The following is a 20,867-nucleotide window of genomic DNA, read 5'->3' on the forward strand; positions in this document are numbered from 1 at the left end:
ACTGCATGTTGGAGAGATATTGTTACTTGTTACTTTAACGATTTAGACTATGAACACAAAATAATAAATAATCAACAAAACAATTATGATATATCTTATAGGTTACACATCTAAATGTAAAGTCATGTAAATTAGCCACACCTTTACCAGCTGCAACATTCAATTCATGTACACGTTAGTTGATCAATAATTAAAATCCGGTGATGGAATATGTAGAATATAATATAATATATAATATAGGTAATTCTGCACATACTTCTGTACTTCTACTGTTGGTGTTAAGTACATTTTGAGAATATTTTTCTACTTGTTTGTGATGCAGTACTTTTACTAGTAGTATGTTTATACAGCGGTATTGCTATTTTTACTTAAGTAAACAATCTAAATACTTATTACACTACTGCCCAAATATATTCTCTTTGAATCTCTCATTTCCAGTAGGAAATGTGTTTCTCAGGAATTTAATAATTTTCGAAAATGGGGGCTCTTGAGACAATCTGGCAACCCATGCTTTTTCTGTTGACTTCGTTCCGTACTCTCGCGATATTCAGGCAGATAGGAATAATGGCCGCCTTCGTAGCAATGGCTGTAAAGGGGAACAACACAAGAGGCATATCGGAGCGTTTTAGCTGACCAGGAAGAGCCTAAATTACCGGGCACCCCCTTCTACCCGGTTTCCCAGAACGAATGGGTCGAGGGGGTCTTGCCAAAGGACACAAGAAACGAAAGAGACTAGGGAGGGAAAGAGAGGAGAGCTAACGCTACTTTGATAGCTAACGCTAGCTGGCCATCAACACGGTTGTCACTGCCGGGGAACAAACCCGAGTAGCCCTGACACCTGCGTGTCGTTACGGGGGTTTGGAAGGAAGCGGCGACCAAACGCTGGAGCGTGTGATCAAACAGCTTGCGGGTCGCGAACATGAGCGGACCGGTGCAGGACAGCGAGCCCGAAGCGAAAGTCCTCCTCATCAAGCGGCTTTACAGGTCAGTTTGCGAGGCCGTTTTTTTTTTCCGCAGCTAACGCTAACTGTGGCGCTCATTGAACGTTATTGTGCGTTATTGCGCGAGGCAATCAAGGGTTTGAGGGTCTATCTATTCTTCCACTCGGCAACCTGTCACGACAACGAGTGGCCCAACCTCCCCGCGCACTCATGAGTCTGACCAGGGGGTCGTCGTGCTTTGTGTCTAACAGAAACGATATGGTCGTCTGCACGAACTCCCGCAGTGTTGTTTAGATCACAGCTATAACCTTGTCGTCATTGTGTTAACTCGTGCTTCCTGTTTGCCCATCGCCGCCCAGGGCCGTGGTGGAGTCTGTGCACAAGCTGGACGTCATCATCGGCAGCAAAGCGTCCTACAGAGAGGTCTTCAAGCCGGAGAACATCAGCCTTCGTAACAAGTACGTCCAGCGGTGTGTGTGTGTGTGTGCGTGTGCATGTGTGTGTGTGTGTGTGTGTGTGTGCGTGTGCGTGTGTGTGCGCGCTTGTGTGTGTGTCAGGAGGCTGGAGCCTAAACATCTGGCCAGTCATGCTGAGCATTGTGCATTTTCTTGTGGACCCACCTCCAGTTAATTTAGCTGATAAAACCAACTCTCTATTAGGCTGTTTGATCATTTGAGATTGACTGCACCTTAGACTCCAATCAGACCTGAAGTTTACATCCAAATTCTGATCAAATACAGTTTGCACTAAGCAGTAGGAAAATGTCTAATGTATCCAAGCTGACCACTTATGTTTCATTATAATCATTCAATTCTTTCTGTGAGAACAACAAACAAACATATATATGTTACTCATTATTCCAACTGCCGTGAATTGCAGTTGTTGTTCTCGTACAGTGAACCAAAAGCTAAAAAAGAGAAGGAGAAAGTGAAAAGTAAATGTGAGAGAAAGATAGTTGACCGAGTGTCTCCACAGATGGTGTCTTTATTCGCTCGTGGACTGCTTTGGGAACCAACATGCACTCTAGAAAAATGACTGGACGGGGTTTCATTGTGGTCAGGGGTTGCATGTAAAGCTTAAGAAATTGGCCGATTAATCAATTACGTTAGTCACAATAATTGTCGCCTACGTTGAGGATCAGGTAATTGTGTCAGTCATTTTTCAAGTAAAGAGGCCAAATCTTCACTAATTCTAGATTCTAGCTGTGAAGATTAGCTTCTCGTCTTTGTCTGTTTGATAGTACACTAACTATCTTTGGATTTTGGACTGTTTGTTACTTAGACTGGTGGTTGGGCTATAGTTAATTCTGTTCTCCGACATTTTTTAGACTGAGCGATTCATCAAGAAAATAATTGTCAGATTAAGAGTTGCATGTGCATTTTACACTGCAAGGGCAATATGCATCTGTGACCACGCCTGAAGGTGGTACGAGTGATCCGATTCATTCAAACACATTTAGGAATGATTTTATACCTGTATTTAAAGGTATCCACAAGGTATCAGTTCCCCCAGGACATCATTTAATGTAAGAGCTAGGGTCATATATTGCACTTGCAAATGGGATAATGTGGCACCTCTGTGCAAAGTGAGGCTCATGTTATTGTTCAGTATGGTATGATCCTGTTTGGCATCGGACAAGAGACGAACCAAGCATCTCGTCAAGCGGAGATAATGAGCAATACTGCATGCTCCTGCCTAACTGTATTTACATACGCTTGTCATAAAGTGGGGACTGAGACTTCGCAATATTCTGGAAGAACTCTGACTTCTGAATCAGTTTACACAGATCGTGTGAGTCAGCAAAGGGAAAGGCACGTTTACTATCATCATTCGCCATTGATGTAGTTTCTCTAAAATACGGATCATGCAACTAATTCTAGTTTTTACCATTGATTAATCTACAGATGTATTTCTTGATTAATCATGGAAAAGTGCCCACCATTGAAGTTTGTACACAAGGTGTTTCTGTTCTGCGTGGCCTCACCTGTTCATGTGAAAACTATGTTGACTCATTGGTCCGCCTGTCAAACCGGTGATCCAACTACCTCCTTAACTTGTGCACGTGTGTATCTGTTTTTCTTTCTGTTTGCGTGTTTCAGGTTGCGGGAGCTTTGTGTGAAGCTAATGTTCCTTCACCCTGTCGACTACGGCCGTAAGGCTGAGGAGCTGCTGTGGAGGAAGGTTTACTATGAGGTCATCCAGGTTATCAAGACCAACAAGAAGGTAACTGTTGGAAAACCATCAACCATTATTGCCCTTTTTAAATGTAGCCGGACAATTTCTGCACTGAAATCTGTACTAATAGTCTGTACTGTGATTCAGATGCTTGTGAACTTGAATATTGAACATTTTGATTATCATCTGCAGTTGGGCTCCTGTCACTCGTCTGTTTACAGGTCTTGGGGAGGACTACTGCATATTAGAGAAGCACCGATACTGTCGCTCAGTCAGATGCTGACCTTAAATAGCTGGATTGGGTATCATCAGTGACAATAGCCGATCTAGTACTGGATACCATTTTTTTAATTTTATAAATAACACTCAATTACATTCATATCTATATATTAATTTGTTACATTATGTTTTACAAGTTGGGAAAGCAATATTGAATTTAAGCCTGATCTTGCCTTTCACATAAAAGAATGATCCCAGTCACTCTCACACCATGAAGCAGACAGCTTAATTAATCACTGGTATTGGACAATACCCAAAGCCCAGCTATTGCTATTAGGACTGCAAAAGTCACATTGCTGCATCCCTTCTGAATATGAATGAATGTGAAAAAACCTGTATAAACAGAGAGCAAAATCTGCTAAATGTACTCTGGTGATGTCAGTTGACTTTACGTCAGAAGTCTTCAAAATGAAAAAAAATCTGCCGGTGTGGAATAAGAAAGAAGTGAGCTTATCAGACTCTTGTATCGCGCTCCTCATCTCTGCTTTAGGGTAGCAGCTTGAGGCTCTGTGAGTAACTGCTAGTGTAACAGTGTAATAGTGGGTTTATTTATCCACCTCTTACCTCATTGCTTGTCTATAGACGGCCAAAATATTTTAGCGTTTCATGCTCTTTTTTTTGCCTTTTTTATATTGTCACTGTAAACTACTGTATGTATGCAATGTAGATGGTCTGGTTTGCACACCGCTGATGTATTGGCTCCTCTCCTTTCTTTCTCTCTCCCTCGTCTGTAGCACATCCACAGTCGCAGCGCTCTGGAGTGCGCCTACCGTACACACCTAATCGCCGGCGTTGGTTTCTACCAGCACCTGCTGCTATACATCCAGTCCCATTACCAGCTGGAGCTGCAGGACTGCATCGACTGGACCCACGTCACAGACCCGCTGATAGGTCAGACACCAGAAACACAGATGCAGAATAGTCAGACCTCATACTAAATGAGTGTTGTGTGACTTTTGCATTAGCGTAAATATGCGTGTCCATATTTCAACATTTTCTTCCTTGAATTTAAGAATCTTAATCCCTTCTTGGCCTTTTTCACTGAAGACGTCTTGACAAGTCACCGTCATAACAAGCATAGGTGTGAACAATAAAACCAATGAAGGCAGAATTCTATTTAGATCTCGGTAATGTGCATGTCGGTTCACTTTGATGGCTCATGGGAGCACTAGAATAAACCAGTGACATCGTTTACCTTTTCTTTTCTTTCTACAACTTCTGGGCCACACACCAATGAAAGGATTTTGTCCATATAAAGATGCTAGAGGGCTTTTATTTTGAAACGGAAGCAGAAAGTTTCACGGATATAGACCTAAAAACTGTAGTAATGGTGCTAGTATGTATTTTTTTGCTTTGAATGCACTCTATTACAGTGAGATATTAACAGAAATCCACAGACGTATAGCTTTTATTTTGCCATTTTTGCAACAGGCAGATTAGCTTTTGTAATTTATGTTCAAACTCTCTAAAAGCCTCCACTGGAAAGCTGAATGTCATGTACAGGCGATATTAAAATGTACTTTCACACACAAAGATAATGAAAAGTGTGATCACACCATTGCATTGTTTATGTGTCATTGTCTGATTTGAGTCCATATCAGATGTCAGTGTTCCCTTGCACTATGCAGAGCAGACAAATGGGTGGAGAAGTGCCAAGTCAGTGTATTGTCAGCTAAGACAAACAAACAGGTGCAGGGTCACCCAAGTTTGCAGTACTATGAAGCCGGCCCGGTACTCGGACAGCTGGGGTTAAATCCCAGCGGTACACAGGGTCTGAAATCCAATCTTCCAGCATGAAGTTCATGTTTTTCTTATCAAGAAATATAAATCTTCTCTGACACCTCAAACAAAAGCCCATATGGACATTAACACCTCAGGGACGGATGAATAATATCTGTTTGTTGTCTCTAATATTCACACTCTGCTTTTTGCAAATTGTTGCTGTGCCGGCATCAAAGCTCGTTCTTTTGTTACATAACTCCAAGTCATTTTGGGTAAGTGCATCAGCTTAATGCTTGAAATGAAGAAACACAAAACACTAATTGTTCTCCGCAGGCCGAAAGAAACCAGTGGCAGCTACCCCCAAGGAGATGGAGTGGGCACAGATGGCCTGTCATCGCTGTCTGGTCTACCTAGGAGATCTAGGTAATAACATGTTAATAGAATGTGCAATTATTTCATCTCTCTCTGTCCAGCTTGCAGAGGTGTGAGACAGCATGTGTGTGTCATTCAGCGTGGGAAAATTTGGCTTAGCTATTGAGTATAATTGGCTGGAGGCTGTTTGGTTGGTTTAGATATTTGGGTTGATTTTACTTAAAAAGCTGAAACGATCAAGCAAAGAAAATTATGTCTGCAGCACTTTCAAATTGCCTTTGATATATAAAAGAAAATTCCAATTAATCAGTGAACATTTAATATTTTAGCCAAAGTCTATCTTGTTGTTAACAATAACTTGTTCGCCTGCAGCTCGTTATCAGAATGAACTCGCTGGAGTGGAGGCTGATCAGCTAGCAGAAAGGTTTTACCATCAGGCTCTGTCTGTCATGCCACACGTGGGTGAGTGAATGTAACGTAAGATTTCTGCTGGTAAAGTTAGTGTGGACTGGGAGAGGAATACTTGGTTTCTTAAATGCGTTCATCAGATGGGATTCTTTTGGTAGCCAGAAGAATAACAAAAATATGAACATTGTTCAATAGCAATCGGAACCGTTTATTGCCAAGTATGTTTCACATACAGGGTATTTGCCATGGTGGGTGGTGCATAACCAGGGTAGGAAATTTGCATATTTTTTAGGGGGCAATTTTTGCCTCCACCGACTGAAATCCAGGGGCATTTCAATAAAAATTGGGGGCACTTTTTGAAACTTGTGAAATAACATTAAACCTTTGTTAAAAATAATAAATATACTTATTTAGGCTTACAGTATATGAGCAATTGTCATCAAATGGCAACAATACAACTATTAGGCAGTAGTCTACAGATTCAAAGTGTTTTTATTAGATTTTTTTAACAAAAGAACAAACAGAAAACATAAATCACACAATCATATTCAATTTCATTCTTATTTATTTGTGGTAATTCATTGTTATTACATTTTTTAACAACTATTAACAATTATAACTTTTTTCTTTCTTTTTTATAATTCAAAATTATATTTATTGATTTTTTTTTTGTTACCTTAAACACATTGTACATTGTCTACTAGGGATGGGAATCACCAGAGGTCCCACAATTCTATTTTATACTGCGATATATAGAGTATTGCGATTTATTTCTTTTTTTCCACCGCAAATTTATTCCTAATGGAAAACTTTGTCAACATATTGTATCTAAGAAGATCAAGTTTCATCTCACTTCAATCATTTTTATTGCAGCAAAATGTAATTATCAAGCAGACAAACTGACCAATATGTCATCAATGTTGTCATTCAAGCTGGATGCGCCGAAGAGGGGGCGGGGCTTATCTCTGTGCAAGCAGTTTTCATTTACGCCTTCCACCATGGGTTTATAATATTATCCGTAGCCACACAGCTCGGTGCGTCTGAATGACGGCCGCTTCCAGCGCTGCTAGAGGACCCGTAGCTAGTTTGATGCTTTTTCTAAAGTCTTTTAGCAATCCCGTGTCGCCCATGTTGTCCTGTGTGTTGCGCAACAGCTGTGAGAGCAGCGGCGCGACGAGTGACAGGAAGTCAAGACGTCTGATTTAAGCGCAGACGACTCATTTCTAATTTCTAAGTTCATTACATTTCTAAGTTCATTAAATTATCATAACTATTAGAGGAAATTATGGGGGCATTTTTTGCCCCTCTCCTAGTGATATCAGGGGCAAAATTATATTTCTTAGGGGCAGTTTTGCCCTTTGCCCTCGTGTATTTCCGACGCTTTGCATAACATTAAAGAATAAACACAGTGCAAGAAATAGGAACATATTGAATTTAAAATAGAATATAACATTTAAATAATGTGCACAGATAACAGTACTTTAAACAAGTGTAATGTAAAAGTGGCAAGTGTATTTAAATATGAAGGGATGTGCAGGGAAGTAACCGGTAGGGAAAAAAGAAAGCAATTGAAGAAGGAAGCTTACAAATATTTAATTTCCTCATAATATTGTTGTGGAAGAAAATTATGTTTGGATTGCAAATGTGTTCAGGCACTACTTAAAGGAATAGTTCAACATTTAAGGAAATACTCCGATTGGCTTTCTCTCTGATAGTTAGATCCAGCTTTAAAGGTGCTTATAGCTGACATCTGTGCATTGATCAGAACTTTATGTTTTAGTGGGTTTACTGATTTATTTGTGACTTTTATTAAACATATTGTGTTACTCCTTGCTACGTTAGTTAATTAGATATAACTTTAGTTCATGATTCTCCATCCACAAATGAAGGTGAACTTGTTTACTATTTTCTTCGTGCATCTGTCTCCAGGAATGCCGTTTAACCAACTGGGCACACTGGCAGGGAGCAAGTTCTATAATGTTGAAGCAACCTACTACTACCTTCGCTGGTGAGGAATGTTTATGGACAGTTATGTTTGAATGTTAACTACTGAACCACAACACAATACGTTTAGAGTCTTAACTGATATATATATATATCAGTTAAGACTTTGTAAGAATTTGTTTTCATCTGTGCTAGCATCCAATCAGATGCCCCCTTTGAGGGCGCCTATGGCAATCTGAAGCGCCTGTTTGACAAAGCTGCCAAGATGTACCAACAGGTGAAGAAGCAGGAAATGAAGAAGCTGTCTCCTTCTCGACAAAGGTGAGTCCAAAGAAATGCACATTTGCAAAATACCCCAAGGCCTCCTGAACTGGAGATAAACTATCTGTCTGTAATATAAACAGAATATTTGGACCTCACTGACGTCCCAGAGTAACTGTAATCAAGGCCCAATTGACATCTTGGGGTAAATTGCTCTGCAAATTGGATCAGATAATTGATGATCCCTGTGGGGGAAATTATGTTGTTGAAGCAACAAAGGTATCAAATCAGTTGAAATCAGTTGTGCAAATATGCACAATAATGATGCTCGTAAAATAGACCTTTCAAGAGATAATGCCTGTTGTGTAGGAGAAAAGAGCAATCTGTAAAGTGTAGATATAGGTCAAGTCATGTTACTTGTTTACTAAGGGATTACTTGGATTACCACTGTGCATGAAGCAAATAATATGAAGACATTATTTTGCCACCTGGGCAGAAAACAACGCTGTTTTTATTCCATTCCCACTAACATCACTTAACTTAGCTGTTGTGTTCATACGGTGTTTACCCGAAGAAATAGTGACTTATGGAAATGTATCTCATCTATTATCCCCATTTTAGGAAATGCACTTACTTGCTTCCATTGAGTTCCATGAGGAGCTCGATTCCACAGTTTGTGCTTGCATCTGAATTACACAAACAAGATAAACCCTTGTTACCTTTGGATAGACCAAGCCAAGCTGTGTCCCCCTGCTTCCAGTCTTTATGCTGAAGGCTGCCGGCTCAAACTCCATATTTACTATACAGACATGAGGGTGGTGTCGTTCTTCTCATTTAACTCTCAGCAAATAAGCATCTTACCCTCTTGCTTGCCTAGTGTTTGTTGTTTATCTCGTTGTTTGCTCAAGCGCCGCTTTCTCCACCTCTGAGAACACGAAGGGATAGTGACAGAGCACCAACACTTTGCAACAACACGCCGTTTACAATGTTTTACACACACAGGTGCCTCTAAAACATGAACATGCTGAATTTGATTGAGAGTGTTCATACACAATCAGAATATTCTGTCATCTATCATTTTCTTTTTTGTGCAGATTAAAAGACATCAAGCACCTCCTGGTGAGCTTCATGTACCTTCAGAGCCTGCTGCAGCCCAAGAACAGGTGAGTGCTTGTGCTGTCATTCTTTTCCTATCCTCCTCAACCTCGTGCTCTGCTGTTTTAGAAACAGTCCCCAGTTGAAACAAGCCTTAGTCTTCACTGTATGCTTAGTCCTTCAACATTTTATTGGTATGTTAAGACTGAACATAGTCTGTTATGTGTGGTTATTGTCAAATTACACTATCTTTAGTATCTAAACTCCTACCTGCACCTGTGATATCAAAGTCAAATATTTGGTTTTGTAATGTGTATCCAGTGTTCACTGCCTGTCAAAACCGTCACACAATCTGATTTAACTAGCAACAAAATGTACTCTTAGTTTATGAGAAAATACGAAGGACAGTGAAATGAGCACATCGTGAGTCTTCAGTGTTATCCTTGAATTATTAATTGTTAGTTTGCGTTGACCTTGTATTTTCAGTGCCTCCTTTTCATCATGTTGCTTCCGCTCCTCTGTCTCTATGTAGTCTAATGGAGACAGAGCTGACGTCACTTTGCCAGTCGGTGCTGGAGGACTTCAACCTGGTGCTTTTCTACCTGCCGCCGCCAACGCCTGGCGGTGCTCACCACTCCCCCAGCGAGGAAGAGGAGGAGCAGCAGCAGCAGCAGCAGCATGCTGACAGCTCCTGCCCCGTGCTGCCGGACACCCTCGTCTTCAAGATGGTGGTCACTTGTCTGATGGTGGTGCACAGCCTGAAGAGGGGAGGTGAGTTTTAGTGTGTAGTTTTAGCGATGAAGTACGCTATTGCGTACTTCATCGCATTTGTCTTCTAAAATTATTTTTTAAATACATTTTGATAATATATAACAAGCGGGAAAACATGCACGTTTAGGTTTGGTTACCTTTATTGTCCCACTAGGGGAAATTTGTTTTGCAAAACGACACAATTGAAATGAAAATGTGTACCAAGTAAACGTACAATAGTGCAAATATACAAGTATGCAAATGAAGTGCAAAGAGTGCAGCCAACCTTTTTCTTTATGTAATCTTAAAAGCTACATTTCAGTTTCAGTACCATCTTCAGAGGGCTTGTATGTCTAGATGACATAAAGATCGGAATAATTAGCAGTAGGGGAAGGAGCCATAAACCATGCTCCGGCACAATTCTGTTCAAAGCTCCCACTTAAGTTGTCCTCGTTTATTGCCAGTATAACAGGACCTGTGTGATGGATTGACTCCTAAATAAAAATTTAGACCCTAACTTGAAATTTAAAAAAATGCATAAATCTGCATCGAGTGATAGCAATTAATAAGTAATAATCTTTTGTAGATTATTCTTTCTATAAATGTCAAATGGGTGCCTGCGGTAACATTCACGGGAAAAATCAGAAGCGGCGCTCAGTTAGTGATGCGTTTTCTATCACCCAGCAGGGATTGGTCCGCCAGAGAGGGTAGGCGGGGCTAACGCAACCGACTCACTCCTCAACTCACAAGTATGTGAAGCGGCATACTGGTTGTTTTTTTTCCCCGCGTCTCTGCAAGCGATGCGACTAAGCGGTTACTGTGACTGCAGACGAGGAAACCTCGAAAACAAGTGAAACTCCAAAGAAACAAATTCAACATTCAGAAGAAGGCAAATGGTCAAAAAAGACTGACGACACACAGGCAACATTATTTTGATCTCTGCGAAGTGAGTTCCAAAAACACACGTGTGGTTTATTGCCATAGATGCCTGCCAAAGATAACAAAACAGAGATATTTGACGATTGTAACTTGAAGTATAAAACAAAAGTACACATTTCAAATGTAAAAACATTTTTGTACTAATACATGTTGTATTGTGTCTTTAGGATCAAAGCAGTACAGTGCGTCCATAGCTTTCACGCTGGCGCTTTTCTCCCATTTGGTGAACCACGTCAACATTCGACTGCAGGCTGAACTGGAAGAAGCGGAGAGCCAGGTGCCTCCTCTTCCAACTGATGCCACAGGTGAGAGAGGAAATCTGTCTCTATATGTGGGGAGAGAAAGGAAGACAAATGGAGCTACGAGTTAGTTCAATGTCCCAGACAAGTGTCTTCCACTCAGATAAACGTGTCAGTCCCAGTGTCTTACAGAGCTGCCTCTTGTGGTTAAAGGCAGTGAATATTTTTCTTTTCTTATCTAGACGACCTGGAGGTGAGGGACTTATCCGCTCCAGGGACAGATCGCTCCGTTGAGAAGCCTCTGCAGAATGGCTCCCTGGAGCAGGAAGACGAGGAGGACGAGGAGAAGGATGAAGATGGTCGTGCGAAGGTTGCCGCCAAAAAGCAGTGCAGTGCGGAAGAACAGCGGCAGTTGGAAGAAGAGAAACAGAGACAGAAGAAGAAGTACACCCGTCTCTCTCGAATCCGCCGACGGCGCTGTGCACGCAAGGACACTCGAGGAGAGGACGAAAGCGACCTGAGCGAGGGCTTCGAGAGCGAAGACGACGAAGACGACGTTGACGAGAGGAGGGGCCATGCTGACTCAACAGGTGCCACCACTACGGGAACCCCGATCAATCCACCAGCTGTCAGGAAGGAGACCAAGCGGGACCCCCTTGGTGAGGAGGGCAGCTGGGGCAGCGGCTCCGAAGAGGAGGAGGAAGTGGGGACGGCGTTCGACGTAGAGACCGACTCGGACATGAACAGCCAGGAGTCTCGCTCGGACCTAGAGGACATAGAGGACGCGGAAAACTCGGACAACTTGGAAGGTCAGGCGCAGGAGCACCCGGACGAAGAGGAAGATGAGGACCAATCCAAGGAAGACGGAGGCGACGGTGACGAAAATACACCGCCGACCACCAACGGCCCTCTGCTGCCCAGCGACTCCAGCATCAGCAGTAACCTCCAGGCCATGTCATCGCAGCTCTTCCAGGCCAAGCGCTGCTTCCGCCTGGCGCCCACCTTCAGCAACATGTTGTTGAGGCCCCAAGCCTCGTCAACTTTGGGTATTCCCACCCCTACCGAGGCCTCTGCTCCGCCCTCCCAAGAGACACCCCCTCCTCCTGAGGACTCTCCCTGCGATTTGAACCCTGCCTCTGCCAACGGAACAAATGAAAATGGTGATTTTACCTCAAATTTACATGTAATCTGTCCTTTCTGTTTGCTTTTTCCCCTCCCTCCTGTTACACAAACTTTTTTGTATTATTCTGTCACCTCTTCTAGACCTGGACTCTGATTCGGAAGGCAGCCAACACAGTACTCAATCAGTACATAGTGAGAAAACCCTCTTAGAGAAGCTGGAGATCCTGACTAACCAGGGGTTGATCCAGGTGGTGAAAGTCTTTGTTGATTGGCTAAGGACGAACACCGACATCATCCTCATGTGTGCACAGGTGAGAGGGCTGAATGTTCTGCTTTGCCTATGAAACACCGTCATCTTAGGAGGGTAATTAACAAATGGTTCTCTCTGCAGAGTTCTCAAAGCCTGTGGAATCGACTGTCTGTGTTGCTCAACCTGCTTCCAGATGGCAGCAAGATGCTCGAGGCTGGTGAGTTATTGCTTCAAGATTTATGCTTCTTTATAGCGCAGTAAATAGAAGATGGCACAACAGTAACTATGTTTATTTCCCCACTGGAACAACAATACTAAAATGTCCTTGGAGACACAGAGTGAAGACATCAACTAAACCATTCATTTAAAGGAGTAGTTAGATATTTTTGAAATTACGTGTATTTGCGTTCTTGCAGAGAGGGATTGGTAACACTACTCTCTGTATGCTAAAAATGAAGATAGCAGGCAATCAGATTTTGCTTAACAGGGAAACAGCGGGCCTGACTCTAAAGGGAAATAAAAATCAGCACCTCTAACTAATAAACATGTTGTATCTAGTTTGTTTATTCTTCACCAAAACTGAAATCTGTACATGATTCAATGAAGGGACTAGCCCTGCTAAGTAATAGTTCAACAACCTGTTAGGTCACAACTTGTTGTTTTTTGCATTTCAGGTTTTTTTTTAGAGATGCTTATTGGCAAAGTCGAGCTAGCTGTTTCCCTCTATTTACAGTCTTTATGCTAAGCTATTCACCTGCTGGTTGCAGCTTCATATTCAGTGTGCTACGGCGGTCCTCGGCCAAAGAACGTGATTCAATGTAAAGAACTGTCCAACTGAGTTTTTCACCAAAGTATCACACATGAGGACCACTTGTGTTTACCAGAGATGTGCTCATGATTCAGTACAAAAATAGCACTTAAAAAAATGACCAATCAGCGAAAGTAATCTCCAGACCAAAATGACCGATAAGCTGACAGCGGACAGACAACGATCAATCTTCTACTCTTAACTCTCAATGAGTTGTGTTGTATTGGTCCAGTCAAATTTCCTTTTGAGATGTCAATATTATTGTTTGGTCAAATTCACTTCAATCATTTCACATGTATAGTTCTGGTAAAAGGCAATCAATTACAAGCTTTTGCAAAATTAGATCTTACAGGAAATGTATGTAATGGTTATTAAATGAGGTTTTCCAGGTTTGTAAATATGTTGTATGTATAATATAAATGGTCACTGTGATATATATATATATATATATATATATATATATATATATATATATATATATATATATTGTGTCCATATACCCCAAGCTCTTTCTCCATCCCTGTACTGCGAGCACTCACTAACAAACAGTGCTAATACTCAGCTCTCACACTGAATATTTGTCTGACTGTGCTCGCTGCGTCTACAGCTCATTTATTTATCTGTGTGTGTGTGTGTGTGTGTGTGTGTGTGTGTGTGTGTGTGTGTGTGTGTGTGTGTGTGTGTGTGTGTGTGTGTGTGTGTGTGTGTGTGCTTGTGTACTGCAGAGCTCGGTCTGAACGCCGAGGTGACGGAGCTGTTAAACGAGTGCGAGCAGTCCGGTTTGGTCCAGAGTCTGCTGCTGCCTGAAGATTTGGCTCTGCGGCACCTGCCCGCTCTCAACGTAGCTCACCGCCGCCTTGATTTTACTAGCCGCAACCCCTCCCTCAGCTCCCTACAGGAGGTACACGCACCAGCACACAGACGCACAGATACACACAGGACTCAGCTTTTACAGATGTTTCAGTGTTTGTTAAAAGCATCAGCTCCACTGTGCCAATAACTATCTTACTAGTGTAGAATCATGGCACAGGGTTTGTGCCAGTTGCCTTTTCTTTTCTTTTTTATGAGCCAGGGAGTTTGCGAAGATCAAAAAGTTATTTCTGTGTAGTGCATGTGACAGACTTATTAAATTAGCTCAATAAATAAGTCTGGTGCTGAAATTAACAGCTATTTTGAATTGTTTATTTTAAATGTATTTGTTTAAGATGCTTTTGTTTATACAAACATATTGATTATATGAGCTTTAAACCATGAGTATGTATATTTCTTCAAGCAGCATTTCACACATTTAACCAACAGTTTTATACTTTTAACAGAATAATCCATCCTTTCAACAATGTAATCACAGAAGACAAAAATAGAACATGAGAAAGAAAGAAATAAAAATGAAAGAAGGGCGGCTCCAGAAAATGTTCTATTTAAAAAAAAAAATAATAATAATTAAAAAAAAAGACATCTCATGGAGAAGGAAATTATTTCCATTACAAAAATGTGCATATTGTATATTTAAGAAATCTTTGTATATATGTCATGGTCCCATCTTTAACAGGACACTGAAACATATTAAGACTTGTGAGTCCTTCATTACACACTAAGGAAATGTCGTCTTGTTCAGTTATCCAACATGATATTTTATTATCTAACATAATATGAAACCTTTTCGCATGTCCTCCTCTCTCTTTCCTCCAGTGTGTCGTGCGAGTGTGTTGCATTCGCAGTTTTGGCCACTTCCTGACGAATCTCCAGGGCAACGTGCTGCACTTCAACCCGGAGGTGGGCATTTTCACCAGCATCAGCCAATCCGAACAGGACAATCTGGTGCAGCAGGCCAAGGCCCAGTTCCGAATGGTGAGTGACATCTGAACAGAACGACGTGAAAGAAAAACCACCGGGGGCCCTCATTCAGTCAGCTCTCATTATTCTGTGTGCCGCTTCCACGGGCAAGATGGCGTCGTTGTGTAATTGTTGAACTAAATAAATGTGAAGAATGTTTAAATAATGACCTGGAACCGTAATGTGTTTTATTTTTCTTTCTGAACCTTTTGATGTTGACTCTCCTGTCTCTATCTCCATTTGTCCAGGCTGAAGAGGAGGCTCGTCGAAATCGCCTAATGAGGGATATGGCCCAGCTTCGACTACAGGTTTTTAATCTGATCACTCTGTCCACTGGCTGTTTACCCCGTCTGTGTTTCCCTTTGAAATCTGAGCAGTGACACAGCGTAGACACAGCTGTGGGCCGGTACAGTCGTCACCGCCAAAAGAACAGAGCTCAAAGGGAGGGCTTTTTATGGAAAATGTAGAAAAAAACATTTATTTTTTGTGTTTAAAAAAAGAAGGATTATATAGTTGCCTTTCTATCCACTTTGTGAAGAATAATGTTTACCAGGAGGCAGATGGCTTGACGTTAAAATAAACCAGCTGACATAACCGGTCTAGGAACCTTAAGCTAGTTGTGTTGTATTTCTAGGATTATTATAAACATACCATTATAAACACCTTACAATAATAGCACATGATCTGCTGTTGGACCTCTCGTTCTGCAGTTGGAGGTGTCGAAGCTAGAGGGCAGCCTTCAGCAGCCGAAGACCCAGTCGTCCATGTCACCCTACCTGGTGCCAGACACAGCTGCTCTCTGCCAGCATCTCAACCTCATCCGGCAGCTGGCCGGCAGCGGCTGCTTCATCATCATCATCCCGCGGACAGGTCAGTGCGTGTGTGCATGCGTGTGTGTGTGTGTCATATTAAACAAGGTAGATGGTGAGTATTCAGTGACTTACAGGGACGCTTTTCATGATCTCAAACTTTACTGTAGAGAGGGACAATTATGCAAAATATAATACAGACTACTCCTTTTATTACAGGACAAAATCCTCCATTCAGTAATCTCACATACTGTTACTTGAAATCGGCTAGGGATACCAGGGTATCTGCAGGCTTAAAAAAAAACATTCCTCGTAGAATTTAACTTTCAGAAGCCTGGCATCGACAGTTAGTTATAGTTATAAAATGTATTTGTTAGGTTTTTGGGAGACTTATAGAGCTTTTACATTTAAAGTGGTATTGGTCTGACAGTGAGGTAGGTGCAGCAGGATATTCAATCTTTCTTTGTGGAGCTTTCAATCAGCATCATCAGACCTGTGACGAACACTGTCACTACTGCCGGCTACAGAAGTAAGAAAGCGTATTGTCTCATAATCTGCAAGTGTTGATTTTAGCAAAGCGTCGCATTCATTTATCTTTTTAATTGGTCAATACCACTGTTCATTTTCTGCCACTAATTGTCATATAAATTAAGTACTAAAAAAAGTGGGACATAATAAATCATTCTAAGCCATTTCATCCCTATTGGTTCTTCATCATACTTTGGATGGTACAATCATGATACAGGTATGAAATTGCATTTCATGTGGTATTAAAAGGTTCTTAAGAAGCCTTAGTCTAACCGTTATGTTGGGGAACCCTGCAGAAACCTTGATATACACAAAGACATGGCTAAACACAAGTTTATTGCAAATTAAGGGCAGAAATTCTGAACATTTATTATCAGATTTGATTATAATCGAATGCCTTTCGTGTCAAAGTCTTTTAATAAGTGGAGTGGCTTTGGAACTCAATATTCAATGTTTTTTTTTCTAATATTATGCCACACTTAACTGGACATTAATAATTGTATTGTGCTGTTGATGGATGCATGAAACTATACAAATTATAGAAGACGTGTCTTTTTTTTTTAAACAATTAGTTGATTATTCAAATAGTCAACTGACAAATGAATTGTTGTCGGTAATGTTGAAAATAAATTGTTTGTTTTAATTATTTATCAAGCAGTGCAAAATGACATGTTACTGATTTTGTAATTTTCATGTAATCGTTCGGGCACTTGGTCAGAAATAAGTTATTTGAAAAAGTCTTCTGGATTTTTATCTTTTCACAAGTCTGTTTATGATTGCTATCATAATGTCCTGTTGTGCTTGTGTACTCAGTCTGGTCTACTTCTTTGTCTTAGTGATTGATGGGCTTGACAGGTTGAAGAAGGAAAACGCCGGCGCGAGGGATGGCATCCGCTTCCTGGAGTCTGAATTTCGCAAAGGCAACAGGTGGGTGTGTGTTTAGTGCGTCTGCTGACTGATGGAGCTTCTCGCGGGTCTTGTCGAGGATTCGATGTTAAATGTTCTTTTGCGTAGTCCTCGTTAAACAGAAACCTCACGTTTACTCCCTAAAACTCGCTGAATATTCTGAATCGCATCCTTCTGCAGGTACATTCGCTGCCAGAAGGAGTCTGGTCGAAGTTTTGAAAGAGATAAACTGAAGCGTCAGGACATCGAAGCCTGGTAAACCTCGCTCTCGCCTCTCTACAGTGTCCACCATTTGTTTTCTAAGATCCCCCGTTGGATGACTGTGACCTCTCTTTTGTCGTCCCAAGGCATTTATACAAGATGGTGGACAGTTGTCGCCAGCTCACAGTCTCCCAGAGCAACGGAGATGAAGATACGGCCGGCATGGTGACCATTCTGACCGACCATCAAGTGGAGGAGCTTTGCACTCGGTCGGCAGCGATGAAGGTCGGTCACTCACGTTGTTTTGTTACGTTACACACCAGAGCAAAACACGCACGACTAGTCCAGCTGCTGCTCTGTTTCTGCTCCGGTGGCGTCCCGTCGGTTTTCATACAGAACCCACCGCCATCTGGTGATTTTAGGGAGGGGGCGTTTGGATGCTGTAGGACGATCCAACAAGCTCTTCTCCTGAAGCTCACTGACACCATTGCTGTCGATTTTAGCCATTTGGTTTAAAAAAAAAAAAAAAACACCTTTAATCTTTTGGGCCGACGGTAATGCTCCTCACGAGGTGTGTGTGTGTGTGTGTCCTGTCTATACTTCACCGCATTGTTGTAAGATCTGACGCTGTACCTAATTACTAAGGCTGACCCGATTGCTTTAAAGCTTTGACCGTTGCTATGGTAATAGACGTCCAAATCAGCATTCGAATCCGTCGTCTTTTTTAATATGCTTTGGCCGATACCAAAAATCCCAAACACTCATGCAACAAGGAATGGTAATCTCACCTTGCGTCAATATTAATTACTACGAGTCTCAGAAGTGTGTGTGTGTGTGTGTGTGTGTTGTCCCGGGGACTGAATTGGTCAAAGACAGGTCTTTGGTTTTATATGTTTTATTAATTCATTTGTTTATAGGCCTGCATATGAGCCAATTCATTTTATGGGCTATCTCTGTAATTTATTTTTTATTTGTGCATTTTTCCCCTCATCTTTCAATAGACAATAACAGCAACATTAGCCAAATTAATGCACGGGCTTACAAGCCGACAATGTTAAAGAAGAGTTTCAATATCACCTAACCCTAATTTCATATTATTATTTTTTTTCATCAGTCAGCGATCCAGGCGGCGGGCTCGGCGGGCATGGACCTGAAGAACATCGTGGAGTTCTACCGGCAGTGGAAGGAGATCGGCTGAGGGGTCAAACGGGGGCAGCTGTCGGCGCTGCGAACAGCTGATCGATCACAACACTCGCTCCCTCTCTCTCTCTCTCTCTCTCCCACTCTTTTGCTCTGTATCTGCGTCTTCAAAGGCAAAAAACAACTCAAAAGAAAGCTGAATCGAAGCTTAGAGCAGTGGAAAAGTTAAAACAGTGGAGTTAAAAAAAAAATAATGAAAGAAAGAAAAAAAAAACAGAGAAATGCGAGTGAAACGGCGCTATAAGAAAGAGCAGACCTCCCACCTCCCAATCCTAAACATAAAGAGTGACCTCTAGTGGTCGGAGTGCGGAAAATGGTGGGGGAACGCTCAACTTGTAAGTGCCCCTGGTTCACACCCTAACCAGGAATACACTGTATATGTTAGCAAACGAGTACATACGTGTCGAGAGAGAAACCGCACACACATTAACACATTCACACTCAGATGAATCCATGTAGATGTTTAGAGCAGTGGTTTGGATTTCCGTTCCCTCCTTCCCTATCCCTTCAGTCTGTACTACAGAATAGAGGGTAAAGAATGTGCAAATCTGGCAGGGCTGCGTTTTTTGGAAAGTCGGGGCCGTGTGAAGACAACTGTTTAAGACGGAGGAACCCCGCTCTGTCTGAGGCTTCCAGCCCTGCGAAGCGAACCAGGCGTCCCATCGCTCAAAGGCCTCGAGGAAAGGTCGAGTCACGTACACTTCTCCGGGATTGGTTTCTTTCCTTCTTTTGTTTTAGTTTTTCCTTATTTGCAGTGTACTTTTGTGACCAGTGACTTGTATTGTGCTATTCAATATGAGAAGAGAAAAGTAAGAAGAAGAAAAAAAACAGGAGTTGTCCTGTTAAAAGTTTTAATTTGGATTTTATTTTTGTACCCAAATAATGTTGTTTATTTTGCTTTTTGTAAGCTAAATTTTGAATGAGATATCGGAGAATGTTTAAGGGAAAGGGAAGGGGGCTGTTGCCGTGCGTTGATCCACTGAGCAAATCCTTCAGTTCTTAAGATTGAATAAACGATTTATAATCCAGAATTTATTTATCAAGGTTTCACGTTAGAGGGAGGTAGAAGCGGGTTAGCCCCGTGTTATTAGCCAGTCATTGAGGGGCCGGCTAACTCCCCAGAGGACCGTGGGTTGTGTTTGGACCCCTGTAAACTCCTAAAATGTGTCTCATCTACATCACCATTTCCATAGTGACTGTCCCATCATGCACAGTGCAAAAGAAAGCCAGTATATGTGTGTGGCCATGCATTGAACAATAAAAAGAAACTCGTATAAAATGATTCCTCCTTTTTTTTGCTTCATTACCATCCCTTTGTGCCAGAAAATGAATTAACCAGTTTGCTTTGCACCAGTTTTACACATGACGTTGAGCCTACTTGTCCTGCTCAGCCTCTGAAAACAGTTGTGTGATTCCTTCTGTGGCTCTGAGGGGGAGACCACGACACGCGGGCCGCGTTGAGGACGTGGTGCATTCAGGTACCGGTGAGGCACCAAGTGCAAGTCAGGAAGGTCAACTCTGGAGGCCACAACTCTGCACAGAGTTGTATAATACTCGAGGAACCTGAACCCTCTCAACTTGCCTGTAGTCTTTCTAGGGACTCTGGCACACGGAGTCCTAGTTTGAGAGGAGACATTCTCTTTTTTTTTCTTCTTTCTTTTATGTGTGTGTATGTCCCTCTCTGTCCCGGGACCTGTGCCCACCACTGACCGAGCACACGGAATAACCAATCCCCTGGCAGCAGGGTCAGTGCCTTCAACAGAAGACGGCTGGCACTGGTGCTGGCCCCCTTTTTTTCTGCTCGGTAAGGGGGTTGGGAAACCTCGGTGACCCGAGGCAATCCTCTTTCTGTGAGCCCAATGTGGCTGCTGGGACAGGATGAGAGGTTTAAACAGAGAAAAAACCCATTAGTTCCATTCATAACTTGGTTAAAAGCAGCTGTGATCTGTCTGAGAAATGTCCATGCATGGTTCTGTGCTCGCAGTGGGGAAATGCCTCGCCTGCCTGGAGTTTATGCGTAAGTGACTTTTGTCTTTTTGGAAACGCTTGGACTCCACATGTGCACCTTATTAAAAAAATTCTTGC

General features: G+C 42.0%; 1 protein-coding gene across 1 annotated transcript; it reads left to right on the forward strand.

Moving 5' to 3' along the window:
- The first annotated feature begins 874 nt into the window (after nucleotides 1-874).
- smg5 (SMG5 nonsense mediated mRNA decay factor) lies at nucleotides 875-20,055 on the forward strand. The gene is made up of 22 exons (XM_079227458.1): nucleotides 875-984; nucleotides 1,301-1,399; nucleotides 3,041-3,164; nucleotides 4,130-4,286; nucleotides 5,451-5,540; nucleotides 5,862-5,951; nucleotides 7,827-7,905; nucleotides 8,037-8,162; nucleotides 9,197-9,265; nucleotides 9,730-9,968; nucleotides 11,054-11,191; nucleotides 11,368-12,285; nucleotides 12,389-12,558; nucleotides 12,639-12,714; nucleotides 14,031-14,206; nucleotides 14,995-15,153; nucleotides 15,387-15,446; nucleotides 15,849-16,008; nucleotides 17,312-17,402; nucleotides 17,562-17,636; nucleotides 17,729-17,867; nucleotides 18,697-20,055. The coding sequence occupies exons 1-22, from the start codon at nucleotides 920-922 to the stop codon at nucleotides 18,778-18,780; spliced, it is 3,384 nt and encodes a 1,127-aa protein (XP_079083584.1). The 5' UTR covers nucleotides 875-919; the 3' UTR covers nucleotides 18,781-20,055.
- Nucleotides 20,056-20,867: the final 812 nt, after the last annotated feature.

The sequence above is a fragment of the Taurulus bubalis genome (genome assembly GCF_910589615.1).
Source record: "Taurulus bubalis genome assembly, chromosome: 12".
NCBI lineage: Eukaryota > Metazoa > Chordata > Actinopteri > Perciformes > Cottidae > Taurulus > Taurulus bubalis.